The 16,845-nt window shown below is 41.4% G+C and overlaps 1 protein-coding gene across 1 annotated transcript in view; it reads left to right on the top strand.

The window, feature by feature from the left end:
• prtga (protogenin homolog a (Gallus gallus)) overlaps positions 1 to 15,850 on the top strand; it is a 38,401-nt gene extending 22,551 nt beyond the window's left edge. Inside the window, exons 11-19 of the mRNA XM_052064112.1 lie at positions 8,287 to 8,382; positions 8,918 to 9,104; positions 9,192 to 9,319; positions 10,195 to 10,365; positions 11,426 to 11,605; positions 12,226 to 12,349; positions 12,418 to 12,550; positions 12,925 to 13,038; positions 13,618 to 15,850. Of these exons, the coding sequence (XP_051920072.1) occupies positions 8,287 to 8,382; positions 8,918 to 9,104; positions 9,192 to 9,319; positions 10,195 to 10,365; positions 11,426 to 11,605; positions 12,226 to 12,349; positions 12,418 to 12,550; positions 12,925 to 13,038; positions 13,618 to 14,025 (1,541 nt within the window). The 3' untranslated portion in view covers positions 14,026 to 15,850. The remainder of the gene's footprint in view (positions 1 to 8,286; positions 8,383 to 8,917; positions 9,105 to 9,191; positions 9,320 to 10,194; positions 10,366 to 11,425; positions 11,606 to 12,225; positions 12,350 to 12,417; positions 12,551 to 12,924; positions 13,039 to 13,617) is intronic.
• The last annotated feature ends 995 nt before the right edge of the window (positions 15,851 to 16,845 follow it).

The raw sequence follows: 16,845 nt of genomic DNA, 5'->3' as shown, positions 1-16,845 counted from the left end.
TGGCAATTCGACATGTAACAGCGCTAAATGGAAGTAACTGTTCGTACTATTGAATGCTGACCGTAACTTTGAATGCTGACCAGTTATTTTGCGGATAAGCAAACTTGCCTACTCATGCACTCTAGTCTGCACTCTGTGTAGCTGCCCAAAATGCTGATTGCGCTGACCTTCACCACCTCCCAACAAGATAAAATGAGAGCGCAAGACACGGACAGGGAGAAGGATCCCTTGACAGATCTGTGAACGGTGTCCCTCCATGCTTTTTTTTTTTTTCTTCAAATAAATCTCAATTTTTTATACTACTTGTTGTCTTGGTTTCCCTGGACAAGACAAAGTCCTTATGGGGTATTTATTTTCATAAATAGTTGACCAATCTCAAACGCTCTCTTGGACACTAGATCTCTCTCAGAAGTAAAACTCCCCCTTGAAACTCACTCGAAAAATGGATAGCTGTTAACGCTTGGCTGCAGAAAGGAGCGCATCAGTCACAAAGGTGAATTGCGTACCGATTCATTTCCGCCGGCTACACTGCACGTTGTATTCATTGGGTACAGAGATCTAATACCTGGGCTGGATCAAAAAGTGCAGCCTTTGCAAAGATAATAATACTTGGCTTTAATTCACAACAACAAGAACTACTGCACTACATCTCTCTGAGGGTTGAACACTACCTGGTCACCTTTGTTGGATCTTTATTGTCTCTGTAGTTTTTATTCAAATGTTATTAGTCTGTTCTTGTATACCTATTTAACTATACCGAATGACTATCGAGCTGGATTTTCCTCCATCTTTAATGACAGATAAAATGGCTGAAGTTTTGTCTTGTGTTCAGAAGAGGTTCATTAGCTGTAGAACAGAACGGGACCACGTCCCACTTCCATGGGCACTGTGCTGGACCGTGTGTGTGTCTTTACAGCAGCTGCTGGATAGTGTCGGTTGGACGGGAGCACATCACAGCTCCTCTGGCCTTTGAGGTCACTCGCATTCATTCTGGCTTTTGTTTTTTTTTTGGTTGTTTTTGGTGGGGGGAAGAGGAAGTAAGTCTCATGCAATGCAGTGGACAACTGACCATCTGTGGCCGGAGGGGGTCAACCAGGTGGCCAACAGCTGACTTGTAAATTAGGCGGTGTGATGCTTTCATAGCATTCAAAAGAGACGAGCAGGCGCAATAAATTACGACCTACGGAGCAAAACCGTGCTCCTTTCTATTACTCTTTTGGTTTTAGAATATTCCTAAAGCATGTTTTACTGTTCATATTTTATTCTATATTAGCAAACCAAAATAGGGAAAAAAATGAATAGACATTTCTGAGCTGTCACTTTTGCATTCCTTCTGTTCTCACATGACGATCAAATATTTAGTTTTTCACTTGATGTTGGACAGCTATCTTAGTACCTTGAAGAATAAATTCACAGTGTGTGGAACGAACCGCTGATAAACATTAAGCCACTCTGTGAACTTAAATTATCATCAAACCAAAGTTTCAGCGAAATAAACCTCTTTGCCAAAGGAGCGTCATGGTGGTGTTTAGAAAAGTGGGGACGAGCGATAGTGACGGCAGATTTACTGTGTGTTTTATGGCCACAAGCAGTGTTGCCCACATCAAAGCCTCTCATTGTGTTTGGCTCTTAAGAGTCACAAAGCTGCTTTATTGGCCGAGATTTGAAAGCATTGCAGCCCCTCACCGGCCGAGCTGTAGGCCAAACAATCAGTGTGTTTACCTACATGAAAAAAAACTCACCCATTGCATGAAACCTATTGAAAGTAGACTTTTCAAATGCACCTAATGTGAACATTCTGCTTTTTAGAAGTTCATTTAGCTCACTCAGATTAACACACTCAGACTCCATCGATCGAATACAAGTGGCAACTTTCTGCACGTAGCATCCACATATCGGGTTTCCCACATTAGAATTAAAATGAAAGTAACACACCTGTATCTTGTTCGTTCATCCATCCATCCATTCATTATCCAAACTGCTTTATGCTCACGAGAGTTGCGGGCGTGCTGAAGCCGAACGTAGCTAACTTCATAACAATTTAGATGTAGCACCCATCAACAAATGTAGTAGTCTTCAATTTGGCGTCTTGTTATCATCACGAATGAAACAAGTCATTCACCGAGTAGGCTCGCCACAAATTGAGCTCAACTAAAAGTACTATTGCTTTACAATAACATGATTGGAGTCAAGAGTTCAAAGCAGTCCTCCAAATAATTACTTAATAGTAACTGAAAAAGCGACTCAAGAACTGAAAAACTGGCGAGGAGGAACAGTCATGTGATAGCGCACAAGGTAGACGTAAAGGCAAACCAAAACATAGCTCACACAAGCAATAATAGACCTCATATAAATAGCTAGCAGAATGTAGCCGTTAAAAGTATCATTTAACAAAATTACTCATGTGAAGGTTAATACTATTTTGCATTAACACTACTCTGACAAGTACAGCACATAGGAGATACAGTAGATATTTTACAGAGTGAGTGCGAAGAAGGCAATCCGTAATAGGTCACACTATGTTTATGTTTCATCAAATTTAATCTAAGAAAGGAACATGAATGAACATTAAATGGATGAATACCTGTACATTTTAAAAATGTCCTGTAAAACAGAGTTTGGGCCTCCTGTGAGGCAACAACACAAACTGTGCCAGTGAAAGTCCTACTGGATTCCTGGGACTACCTATTAACATATTTAAAGTTTTAACATTACCTTTATTAGTCTCACAATTGAAAAATTTACCAGCTTCTTTTCATGCTTGTTAGTGTTCCAATCGTGTTAGCATTGCTTAGGGGCATGCATTCTTCATGTAGTGGAGTTCATACACTTTGAACACCCTCTACGGCAGTGGTCACCAACATGGTGCCCGCGGGCACCAGGTAGCCCGTGAAGACCACTTGAGTAGCCCGCCAGTGCCTGTACATTGTGATTTGCTAGTAGAAATTATGATTTAAAAATGCAAACATTGGCAGTACTGTGAGACATTTCGAAACACGATCAAAGTCTGACAATTTAAATCATCAAGTATTAAAAATAACACATCCTCATATTATTGAAGGTATTTTGGACAAATATGTTATTTCAGACGTGTATCAATTTGGTAGCCCTTCACACAATCGGTACACATGAAGTTGCTCTCACCCTCAAAAATGTTGGTGACACCTGCTCTACGGGATGTTTAAAGGGATCTCCTGGGTCCCTTTACAAGGCAATGCCAATCAGCGCCTCAGATTTTATATGGCTCTGTTTTCATTTTCAAGCTTGCTTTCATGCACAATTGTTTTACTCTCACTTGGACAAAAAAAGTCTCACACAGTTAAAAAAAAAAAAAAAAAAAAAGATTATCTTCTCTCTGTGGGGGATTTTGTTTTAGAAAAATTGTGTTTAAGAAAGAGCATTGTGAGTGTGAGAGAGTTTTGGGGTGAGTGTGTGAGTTGTTTTGGTGAATGTGAGAGTTGTTCTGGTGAGTGAGTTTTATGAATGAGTGGCTTTTTTGTGGGTGTTTGCATGTGCATTTGTTGGGGGAGGGAAGTGTTCCTCTGAGTATTTTGAGCTTGAGCTTTTTTGTGGAATGTGAAATTTCTTTTTTTTCGTCACTTTTTTGTGCAGCTGAAAGGTTTTTCTGGGTGTGTGTGAGATTTTTCGCATGTTTTTTTTAAAGTGTGTTTTGGGTTTAGATTTTTGTAGTGCGAGAGTTAAGATAAATTGTTTTCGACCTATGTTGCACCTCCTGTATTTTTACATGGTTGTTCTTTGTTGTCATTTCAACGTACATGAAGAACCAAAACGTGATAATTCCAATTTGAACAAATTCAGAAGTGTTTTAAAGGCCATCGAAATCCCCTTCAGATTACCTGTTCTGTCTTTATGTATTATGGATATATTTAGCATTTTAAGTACTTTTAGAACTGCTATTGAGCTGTTTTGTAACTACTGCAGATGGTTTCATCTCCTTTCCACAATTGAGTTCCCATGTCCTGAATGAGCACTCTAACAGAGTAGATAAAAATGAGGAAGATTTCGAGTGTCACATCTTTTTTTGACTTCTGCACATATTGAGGCTGTAATCCAAATACGGTAGATATTGTGCGGCTAACAAAAAATGCTGCCTGTTCATTTTCCTGATGACCAAGGGATCTTTATCATTTGAATATTCTTGTACTCTAAATAGCATTTCCAATACATCTACTCATCCATCCTTCTGTTGTCAATAACATTGATTTCGGAATGCTCAGCTGTGACCAAAGCGTATGCTCCTGATTCAGCACGGTGTGTATGGCTTCACGAGGGCCTACTCTGAGCTGTTTGACAAAGTAGAGTATAACAGTCCCAAATGATTGAAAGCGCACCAGGAGGGACAGGAATGTGTTCCGGACGTTCCGCTCGGGTGTAAAAGGTGTGACCTTTACCTCGTCTGTGTGTGTGGACTGTGTCCTTTGCCTGGCCTGTGAGGTGAGCTCAAATAACTCAAACCTTTTGGCACCAGGCAGCGGTGTGTACCCAACTGGACATTCATGCATCATGACAACACATCATCTGCTCATTTTGTTGATGCAACCCAAATATGCATGATGCATGTTATTCTGGAGCTCACTTGAAGGATCATTTTGCGCTGACATTTCTGTTTGTTTTGTGTGTGTGTGTGTGTGTGTGTGTGTGTGTGTGTGTGTGTGTGTGTGTGTGTGTGTGTGCGCGCGTGTAAGAGAGAGAGGGTGAGAGTGAGGATTGCGGGGGACGGGATGATAGATGCTGGGGTGAGGCCTGACGTTTACAACCCCTGTTCAGGACAGGCTTGCTTACGGCCTGGGGGGCCTTTCGCAGGGCAGAACAAAACCTCAGAGGCCAATGAGGTCTGCATTTTTGCAGTTAAAAAAAAAGAAAGAAGAGGGTGACCACTAATGGCTCAAATGCGCCCTTTAATACAAACACATTGATTTATGGAAGTCACGCCATGAGAGATTTACACCAGTGGGAAGGACAGGAGCATACTTTACTCGTGGAATGTCTACGAATTGAAGAATGCTGTATTCTAAGAATACAATTTGTTGTAATCTAGGCAAATGAATAATTTAACCCTATTCGATTGAGTAGCCAATAAAACTTTTACGTAAAGTGCTATATTGTAGGAACTTTCATAAGTGACTTTGGGTTTATTCTTATTGAAATGGAAGGAAAGTTTAGGAGCCATTGGGAAATGTGGTTATAAAGCTCTTGTACAAGTCACAAATGTTAAAAATAACTAAGCTATCGGTAATAACTATTTCCAAATGTTGGAATTTTATATGTCCAAACATTTCAGTGCCTTGTTAGAGGTTGAAATGAATTTACAGTTTACCGTAACATGGCTGTTGCTTCATCGATGAATTGTTTAAAAAAAATGTTCATTGTAGTGGTGCCTTGAGATGTGAGTGACAAGACTTACAAGTTACGAGCCGTCATTTGGCCAATGTTTTTCTTTTGTTTTGGTTTTTGCTGTTTTGCATGCAAATATTTGAGAAATGAGATGGCAGGGAAGGCAATCCAACTTTGGCAACTTCCTCAAAAAAGAGGCTTCTCGCTTTTTATTGTGAGTCTTGATTGAAGCTTACTAAATTAAACACAAACAAAATAATCATGTTCTGCATTTAAAACAACCACAAAATTTTGCTTTAAAGTCTACTAGCTTGATGCTAACACATTATAGGAAACATAATAGACAGGCTAACGAATAGCATTTAGGTGGCGGTGTTATAATGCTTCAAGGATATTTGAATGCAAATGGTACTGTAACAGACATAACAATACTCACAGAGATGTAGTCTTTATTCTCTGCAAAGAACAGCAAATCTTAGTGTCGCTTTTCACTCTCACAGAAGTTATGAACATCTTCATTAATGTGTACATGGCTGTATTGATACACAAACTGTTCTTTTTTTCATTTTGTCTAATTATGGTATTATTTTTTTATTCCGTACTTTTTTCCTTTTTTAATTTTTTTTTTATGGAGGGGGGGAATGGACGAATGGCATTCCCATTCATTCCAAAGTGTACCGAAATGAATTTTACTTCAGCAGTGAATGAGTGAATGAGCCAATTAAAAATGGACCCATTTTTGGAATGTTGACCGTAGTAAAACACAATAACAGACTGTATTGATAATGAGCCACACTTCCTTCATCATTTCAAACATTTCAGCATTAAGATTTGTCTCTCGGTAGTATTGTCCTGCTTTTGCACTTCCTGTGCTTGACCCTCCCCCCCCTTCTAAAAAAGCCCAATATCCCCTCCTTTTGCAGGATTTAGCTTGCCCGGATTCCATGTCAAAGGTCACAGCCCAGATGTCACAGCTTACGCCCCCTACCCCGCACCCCACTCACCCCGTCAGAGATCCTCTGCGACATAATTACGCTAGGTCCTTTGTATTGAGATGCACATTATTCTTCCCTTTTGATGTGGAGAAAAACCCATCAAAGTTAAGTCTTCAATTTGGTCCTTGAGCTTGGCATCAAAAACTCTCAAACAGTTTCTAACTATGCAAAGCATGATGGCAGATTTAGGGGAACTAATAAGAATCCCTGTGAGGTTCTTCTCATATTCCACACCCGTGACCTGAGTTTTCAGAGTTTTATCTCAGGTTGACCCCCTGGCCTTGGTCTGGCTCCTCGGGCCCGTGTGGGGGTGGTGGAAGGAGAGCCACTCGTGCCCCGTCCTAAACACCTTGTGCACATAACTTGTTCTCTGATTATTCTGCTAAAGTTTAGCATTAAACATCTTGATGTTGTTCTACTGAAACAGTCTAATTTTATCACTCTTCTTAGTAAATGACCACAACTGCAGGTACACGTGCATGGAAGTTGTTTGCGATTGGAGTTACAGTAATTTTGTAGTAGTGAGGTATAGTGGTGCCTTGAGACAGTGACTGAAATCACTCTAAATGCTCTAAATTACAAGCAAGAACTTGAGACTGGCTCCATGTACAGTATGTCAGTATGCCTGTTATTATACTGCCCCCGAGTGGCCAAGGGATGCACACCAAAAGGAGCAGCACAATGTCCATTGGAATTTGAAACAAAAAAATGTGGCAAAACCTGTTTACCGTATTTTTCCTATTTATTATGCATTTGACTTATTTCATTACTGTATGTTTTTAGAAAGTACGATTTTACACAGTGCCATGTTTCTCATTTCCATGTATTTCAATGTGGAAAGATTATTTTCGATGCTAGTCTTACGCAACATGCAAGGAAGTTACGAGTATGGTCACAGAACAAAATTACTTTGTATCTTAAGGCCCCACTTTATAAAAACATTTTTTCATGTGTTATGCGCATCATACTCTGATCTGTAGCAAAATAATGTAACCTTGGTAGGAAGGTGCACTTCAACATCACTGAATGACATTCTCAAAAGTTCATACCTCTGGTAAAACTTTACTATACAGCTGTTGTCACTGGATGCAGTTGTACCGAATGGATATACTGTATAACCATAGAAAGGGACATTCATGATCATGTTTGAAGAAAGCTATGGCATAATCGTGCAAGTCATTTTTAACTTACTGTCACAATATCAATACCAAAATACTAGTGTGCTTGCGAAATTGCATGTTTTTCCCCTTCATGCTTTTGTAGATTGTCAGACAGCCAAGTCATGGTCATCTGAAAATGAACTCCATTTGTTGAATTCAGTGTTCACGTTCTGAATGGAAGTTGTGGAATAATGTGGTCTTAACATCATGTTATTTTATATCCTCAAATATATCATGTTGTACTGGATGACTAGATTTGATCTGCACCGTTTCTAATCCAGAGTGTGAAATAAACAATTGAATTAAATTGAATTTGGTCACATGGTCAGGGTCCTTAAGGTCACCGCGGCCCACAACTGCTGTTGACCACGACCAATGTCCTTCACTGGAGATTTTCTTAGTCCAGTCCCCACCCCTTAACCCCCCAGTTGTGACTGTGAATAGAAGTGTCCACTGACCACTAAGCAGCGATGGCTGACCTGGGCAAGATAAAGGACCTTTTTGGGGTTTTTGCATTCAAAAGATGGATGACTGGGTCATTGATCCAGTCAAATCGTATAGTGAGAGCATCTGGCCTGCTGACATCGCTCTCAGCCCCAACACACCATCACATCCAACGCCCCCATTGACCCTACACCCACTCAGTAAGGATAAATATCGTACTCTTAATTCTCAGTGATCACAAGCAGGAAATCTTTGTCGTTCTTAATCAACGTCCACAACTGAACCCCAACATTATTTGATTTTGAAATGTTGTAATCTACTTTTAAATGCAGACCCACGGAGGAAGTACCACGTGAAGCTTCTGGCTTACAACTTCATTGGCGATGGCTACCAGGCAGACCAGACTATCAGCACCCCCGGATGTGTCTGTGAGTTTTGAAAAACACTTCATGTGTCAACAAAACACATTTGGACTAGACTGCACATTCTTTGCATACCGTAAAAATCCATCAAATAATGGTTGCTTTAAAATCGGGGTCACGAATGAAAAACCGCAATATTAGTTGCCGTTGACTGTATTTTACCTTTGAGATGTTCGATGACTACTGGGGCCCAACTTTTTAGCGGTTGATGCCGATTTCGATATTGGTCAGGATAAAATTCTGAAAACAATTAATATGCCGATTAAAAAATCTATTTATAATGAATGAAATAACTCCCCTTTTCTCCCTTAATGTTTACAATGATAAATGTATGAGTTACAGGCAGAACATCTGACTACTGTATTTTACAATCCTTTGTCCTTTGTCCTCTTTACAAAAGAGAGAAAAATCAGCAAAACATCGGCCAATTTTTTGCAGCTTTTAAAAGAGCTAAAAACAACTGATCAAATAAGCCAGGCCCTACTAAATACTTCTTTCCGATGGCAACGGCAAGCATCATTTCCCTCCTTGCATTTCTCAGCTGTCCGAGATCGCCTGGTGCCGCCACCGCCACCACCTCATAACGTGTACGCAAAGACCAACAGTTCGTCAACCATTTTTCTTCACTGGGGCCGACCGGCCTTCACCTCCAGCCACGCGGTCAACTACACCGTCCGATGCAATCCCATCGGCTTGCAGAATGCCTCCCTGGTGCTCTACCTACAAACGTAAGAGCTTGTTATTCATGCATGTGCCATCAATGTGTGAATGTATTCATCAGGCTTACATTTTTTTAATATCGATCTTGCATTCAGGAATGAGCAAAGTCTTTTCGTGCGAGATCTGCAGCCTAACACCAAGTATGAATTTGCTATCCGGCTTCATATTGACCAGCTGTCCAGCCCATGGAGCCCCGTGGTCTACCAAAGCACTTTCCCTGAGGGTGAGTGCCTTTTCATCCGCAAATCACAGATGCTGAATCCTATCATTGAATCATAAGGCTTGCAATGAACACACATCAATTTTTTGTACACAACGTGGACGCTGATCTAGTGGTTAGCATGTCTACTTCACGGTTCTAATTAGCGCAGAAGCTGCTCTTAGCTACAGATCACGGCCACGCACGCACATTCACGCCAAATAACAAATCATCACTGTAACAGTATTAAAATAGAAGGTGACTTGTTATTTTCAGCTCATTGTCATGAGCTGTTGACATTTCTGTTCATCTGTTGGAATTCAACCTTTGACTTCCACTGACGAATATATACATTTGTCAAGTCCATTTTTCAAACATGTAGACGTGCAAGAGGGTCTCATGCCATTTATCTGGGAAATTAAAGCTTCCACATAACCGGGTTGAGGAACATCAGCAGATGGCAACATTACATCGCTTTGGATTCAAGCTTGGCACAGCTTTTGATTCTGATTAGGGCATGGATGTCAAACTTAAAGCCCGGGGGCCATATGTGCCCTGCGGCATCATTTTTTGGGACCCGAGATGTCATATCATGTCCGCTGACTTCATTGTTTTTGCAAATTGTCCTCACAACACCGACATATGAGTTACTGCAAGAGTTTTTGTTACCAATCCCACGTTTAAAATAAACTGAAATTTAGGTGAACACACACTTTAATCGCTTGTTCCCCATCAATTTGTTGTGTAAAAGTAATAACATCAGGCGTGCACGCATTTATAAGTTCGAAGTCAAATAAGCCATCCGAGGGAAACTTAAGGTGGCCCGCATATTTACAAGGTGGCCCGTGAAAAAAGATCTGACACCTGGATTGACATGATTTGTCTTCCATCTCTCACAGCTCCCACGCTGCCTCCCACCAGCATCAAAGTGACTCTGATCGAGGAGGACACCGCCCTGGTTTCATGGAAACCCCCAGAGGAGGCCAATCTTTCTGTTACACACTACACAATCCTGTATGCCTCCAGAAATGAGTGGCTCACCGGGGAATGGCAGGTGGTGCAAAGAGAAGGTATGTGTATGTGTGAGAAGCGAGAGAAAAGAGCTACACAGGCAGGCAGACACATAAATCCATTAACAAAGCTTTGCTCCAGTCCTCGACAAATTGTCCATTGGAAATCAATAAGTTATTTCATCTTCACTAACATTTTCTCTTCCCTTTGTTGTGATGTGTGACAGCTTAAGTTTGCGGCGTTTGTCGTTCTTTTGTGATTACTTTGCTTTTCACCTTATTACACACAATCTTTTGAGCCATATCTACAAGCAAGTAATTGAAATCCACGTCTATTTGCTGTCAAAACATGAAAAATAATGATGGTATTGATGATGGCGGTGGCACGGTGGGCGACTAGTGAGCACGTCGGCCTCACAGTGCAGAGGTCCAGGGTTCGATTCCGGCTCCGGCCTTCCTGTGTGGAGTTTACATGTTCTCCCTGTCCCTGCGTGGGTTTTCTCCGGGCACTCTGTTTTCCTCCCACATTCTAAAAACATGCATGGCAGTGATTGGGCGTTCTAAATTGTCCCTCGGTGTGATCGTGAGCATGGACGGTTGTTTGTCTATTTGTGCACTGCGATTGGCTGACAACCAGTTCGGGGTGTACTGCCCAAAGACAGCTGGGATCGGCTCCAGCACGCCCAGCTTCTGGCGATACTGATTGACTTATTTTATTGTTTGATTGTAGACACTACTTTTCACCAATAGAGGGTGCCAGTAAACTGAAACGGTCATCAGAATGCATTGACCAGACTTGCCTTGAAAGTCTGCGCGGGTGCCATAATATAATGTTGGCAAATCTTTGGGGCAAAAAAAAAAATGTGCCGACCTATTTTGGTGGTGCAATTATTCGACGTACTCGATTTCTCCCCCCAACAAAGTCTTTATTGTTCTTTTTTCTTTACTTATTTGCTCTGTCAGTGCACTATGCTACCACAGAGTAGCGCCAACGCCGAATTTCACATTTCAACCCGGGATGATTACAAGCCTTTTATATTCAAATGATGTCAAAATATTTAGTTCCCCCTCATTCAACAACTTTCCGTGTAAGCACGCAGTTGTTCTGTATGGCTGACAGGGAGTATCACCATGGCGCTGCTGGAGAACTTGAAGCCTGGCCACTTCTACCTGGTTAAAGTGTCGGCGTCCAACAACATGGGCGATGGGCCCTTCTCTCACATGGTGGAGCTGACGGTGCGAGCAGATCCCTCCTCTGGTCACGACCCTCGGCTCTCGCAGGGCTCCACACGGTCCAATGGTCAGCAATGTCTTCATTTCCTTCCATGTCTACTGTTTTTCAAACTCAGGGCTTGTTCAGTTTTACTAGACTTAGGCATAGTCTGCAATGCAAAATAATTACTTCTTCGCCAGAATGTTGCTTCACTTTTTAAAACCAAAGTTTTCTGTCATTTGCTCCACAGGACTGGTGTCTGCCATTAAATGCTATTCAGAAACTAAGAATATTAGATAACATGTAATTTTGCCCTTTTCCAAAAACTGATGAATGATGTAATCTGGTAGAACACATAAAAAGAAAGAAACATCTGTTGCGTGTTATGTTGTGTTGCATTGAGTCTAGAATGAAACCGATTTGATCCAAATTGTGTGAATCATTCCAGTAAATAACAAAGAATGACAAAATGCAGTTGTCAACAGGCCACACGTGGCCATGACAGAACTACAAAGTGGAAATGGATATAAAGACTTCATTGTGGATCTATCGAAAGAGCTGAAGTTAAAATCCCCACCACTGGGAAGTGGCATTATATTTTTTCATGAATCGAAATAAACTGGTTTTTTAAAGGAAGTGCAGTGGAAACAAATGGTCGTCATCGAGCCCAGAGGATTATTGTGACCTCCTCATCTTGGTTTTTACAGTCTTTTCCGATGGCTTCTACCACCTAGACCAAACGTCAATGACAGGCATCACTGTGGGGGTCTCCATTGCGCTCATGTGCATCATCATCTGTGCTTTTATCATAGTATGCAGAGGCAAACACAGGTACAGTCTACTAGTTGTTTGCCATCCACGATTCATTCAGTTTCAAGTATCTTGTGCGTTGCTCGTAGGAAACAATCAGCCATCGAAATGCACAGAGAAGGAAGGAATTCGCCCGCCTCCACTGCAGGCTCACAGGGCCTGCCTGAGAACCCTGATGTGAGCGTTGCCGTGATGAGCCAGAATTATTTCATCGATGCCAAGGTACTTAACACGGAATGTAACGCAGCTTTGAATCATCTACTTGGTCTGTCAAGAATTTCTCTATTAAATCAGAATAAATTACTGGCAGCATAGATGCCAGTAATTTCCTGTTATTTTGCAACGCGCCCACTCAAATTTATTTTAAAAGTACAGTACCGATACTTTATTTTGAAGTACAGTACATGGCAATAGAATAACTGTGTTCTGTCATTTCTACAGTACTGTACAGTATACGCTATTTTAGTTATCAAATCTTCTATAGGACTGCATCAAATTTACATGCCGCTTTTCATGTTTCTCATAGCGGTACACTCGACATCCCCCTGGGTTCATATTTTGTATCCTGCTTATGCTTATTTTGCCTTCTTTCCTAGGGTGGAACAAACCTCATCATAAATTCCCTTGGTCCAGTTCAGTCGAGCGCTGAGAAGAAAAGCAAATGGCTTTCCTTCAGTGGCCTTGGCAACAAAAGCGGTAAAGAGGTGCAGGTAAAGTAAATACCGCCACTGAAATCAAGCATATGCCAAAGTGTAAAGGAACCGACTCGAATCGTTCTACTTTAACCCTTTCAGGGTTACTACAGTGGACAGCTTATCAGGTTCCAGGTTATCTTTATCGGTGCATGAAAGGGTTAAAACACACCATTGTTTGTTTGTGTTACACCCCATTTATCGAGATATGTATCCAATTGTCTTTTATTGGAGATGGACAACGCTCATGGGCATAATTTCTCACAATAATTAGGAAATATCAATATACAACACATTATTTTTGGGAAGCGTCTGCCAATGTTTACATCTTATAATGATTACTTCTGCAACATTTCTGCAACATCGCAATGTCTTACCACTGGTGAGCTGCACTATTTTTAAATCAGGCCTGCGAGCTACCGTACTCAGGCTGGGCGTCACGTTGGTGACCCCTATACTAAAAGTCGCGCTCGTGCTGCAACACAAATGACAATCTCTGGTATAACCAATGTAACCGTCACAGCTCACACATGGAAAACCAAGTTTGTGTGTAACCTAGATGTGTTATATATATTTTTTTCTGCTCTTGTATTGTAGAAGACGAGATGCGGGACTGCTTCCTACCAGCCGGGCACCACTGTACTGACCTACAAAGAGGAATTGTCGGTCCCCGCCGAGCAGCCCGGCTCCCCGCAGAGTCTGCTTGGGCATCCCGTGGATTCGGAAGGATCTTCCAACAGCGAGGGCAGCCACGCCACCACAGACTCCGGTCGCTTCTCGCAAGACGATACGGAGATGAGCCACTTGTCGTCTGGTCCGAGCAGCCGCCAGTCGTCCGTGACGACGGCGGAGGACAGCGGTGGCACCGAGGAAGAGGAACAAGCGTGTCGTCTAGCCCGGGACAGTCAGACGGATTTGAGGTTGGTGGAGTCGGTTGATGATCTCCGCTGTCATCAGGAAGCTCAAAGCGCTCGGCCTCTGCTCTCAGTGTGTGAGGTTGTGTGAGTATCTTATGTGTGTCTGGATAAGGAAAGCTAATGAGCATTTATTCCATATCCTTGATATTTAGCTTCAGGTTCATCAACTACACTAGTACTACTTGACAATTCAATGCACTAGTAGAATCTGTGTCTGACTAGGTTGCTAGGAACATTTTAACACTAGTACTGCCTACTAGCATGTAGTATGGCCTTGCGGTCTATGTACTAATAACCACTTTGCCATCACTAGGAAGATAATTCAGCGCACTAGTGTAGCATTTCAATTTTGGAATACCGGTCCTCGTAGGAGAATTAGCAAGTTACTAGTGAGGCAACATTTGGCAGTACTTGACATCTGTGTGTTACTTGTAATATCAGTGAAGTTCGAGTTGATAACGAGTCGATTTTAATGCCACAAATCGTACTAATAGTGTGCAGGTGTCAACTCGTGCAGTTTTGCCTCGCATGTAGTTGGCTTAGTCCGAAATACTACTAAAGTGCAGTGCACCACGCAAAAATATCATATACCGTTGTCGTGGAAAAAAAATCATGATTTGTATGACACTAACTACTAGTGCACTGATTTGTCTTGCCAGTGAAGACAAAGCATGGATCCAAAGCGGGAAATAATCGATATTGAGTATGCTCAAAGCGCTTTGCCTGTGTGTGCGCCTGTATGAGACTTTTTTTTTTTTTTTTCAAACCTTCATCCTCAAGCTTGCTCAAATTTCAGCATTTTATCTCAGCAGGCATTTCGGGGGGTTTTTTGGTTGTTGTTTTTTATATTCTTTGTTTTGTGGATCATATTTTAAAAAACGAAATCTCACCCACCATGAATGTTAAAGAGAAAAAAAACTTTATTTAAGAGAGTTTATCACTGGAGCGAAAGGGAAGTCCTTTTCGCTGATTATCTACCTCGGTTCACTTAGGAGCCAAACCTCCGCTGTGTATTTAATAACTACTGTCTTGTGCGACTTTCCATAACCTGTGATACTTCATGATGATTTTTTTTTCTGATCGTCCTCCCATTTCGTCTTGATTTTCCTTTTACCTTTCTTATTCACTGGAATGTAAGTAAGGGCGGCGCGGCTTCCATTCCTTTCTGACGCCGGATGCAAAACACACATTTGTCACTTCGGGTGTTGCCGAGGTCCTGAGCCAGTATTAAGACGTGTTTTCCAATCCATTCTTGAGTCGCGGCGTGGAAGCAAGTAATGTATATTATTGTTTGTTTGTGTTTATGTTTGTGGACAGCTTCCCTCGCTGTTCCTGTTTTTATACTACCTCCCATTAATTTGATTCTTTGACGGCTTTCTTAAACTCAGGGAACAAAGTTTTGGTACATTGAAAAAAAAATCATGTAATGTTACATGGTGAACTGACAGGGTATCTTCTCAGTACTAAGTAAGCTGTGCGTCGAAATGCCGAATAGATTTGATATGAATGTATCTCTGTGCCAGTAGCTGAGACTTCCCACACAAGACCCGAATCCTTATGTGATTCTTTTTTTTTTGTATTGTTTGTCTTCTACGTCTACCTTCTGCTCGTGTCCGTGGGCACACAGCAAGCGTATGGCCAGCCATTTTGAGCATTTCCTCCATCTGCTTGATAGCCACTTGAAGGTCCAAGTAACACATTCTCATCCCTGATGAGGACGGCAATTCAGCACTCTTGCAGCATGTCAAATAAATGCTCAAATGTAATAATTTCAAATCCAGCTGAAGATGTGTGCGCTTTTTGTCGTCACTAGTTAGGACTGCTTTGTCATACGAGTAGAGCAATTGCGTATTTCTACACGGTGGAAAACAAAACAAAAAACCATGCATATTTTGGCATAAAATGAAGACATACATAGAATAATAAAAGATGTGTTATTGACGCTGATGGCAAGAATGTTGGAACAACAACGCAAAGTCGTCGTTTGCTCCAAAACAATTTCCTGAGTTGCTGGTACTTTAATCTTTCATTTGGGATTCGATAGAAGGGACAACGTTTCTGTCAACTTTTTGTTGTAAAATGCGAGACAGCCAACTGTCACAAAAGTAAAGCTTAAAACATTTCGTGAAATGTGCCCAAAAGAAATGAATCTGATTTTCTGCCTTGAAATTATGAGTTCACCCAACTTGTTAAAACTTCATTTGAGTTGAATGTATTTTATTTTACAGCTTAGTGAAGTGATATTATAAAATTCCACAAATGCAATTTTGCACTTCACTAGGAGTATTTTTAGTGAGGAAAAACAGCATGCTAGTGCCTGGACCTTAAGCTGTATATCAAGATTTGAACGAAATGCTCAAACGGCTTCATACTGGTGCCGGCAGTGGCACGCAGGTACTGAACCACCTGATAATTGGCCTTAACGTGGACGCATCTCACCTCTGGGAGGCCGAGCGCGGCTTCCCGTTTCTCAGGTAGAGGACGCGAATCCATGAAGAGTGATTGGAGTAACACCGCGAGTGTTAAATCATCAGGGATGAAAGTGAAGAATCTTAATGAACGACATACGGTTCAACTTCCTGAAAATGTCTATTTTTATGAGAGGCTTTGTACTACTGAGTACGCGATGTCGTTGAATCTCGCTCCAGATATCTTTTTTTGTCTTGTTTTCCTCTAGAGTAGATAATGATTAGCACTTGTCTGCCAAGTAGTTTTATATTAGTAGGCCAATGCGTAGCGGTGACCGATGCTAGGACCCAAAGACATGCTTCCATACCTGACATTTAATTTGTTTTAAATTAGGGCTGAATGATTTTTAGAAATGATCAAATGTTCTCCCTCAATATTGCAATTGGGAATTAATATGCTGCTACTCTTTCAAGTTCTTCTTTACATGTATTTTTAACAA

Source organism: Hippocampus zosterae, chromosome 4 (assembly GCF_025434085.1).
Source record: "Hippocampus zosterae strain Florida chromosome 4, ASM2543408v3, whole genome shotgun sequence".
Lineage (NCBI taxonomy): Eukaryota > Metazoa > Chordata > Actinopteri > Syngnathiformes > Syngnathidae > Hippocampus > Hippocampus zosterae.
Note: the sequence above shows the minus strand (reverse complement) of the source record. Positions and strands in the feature narration are given on the sequence as shown.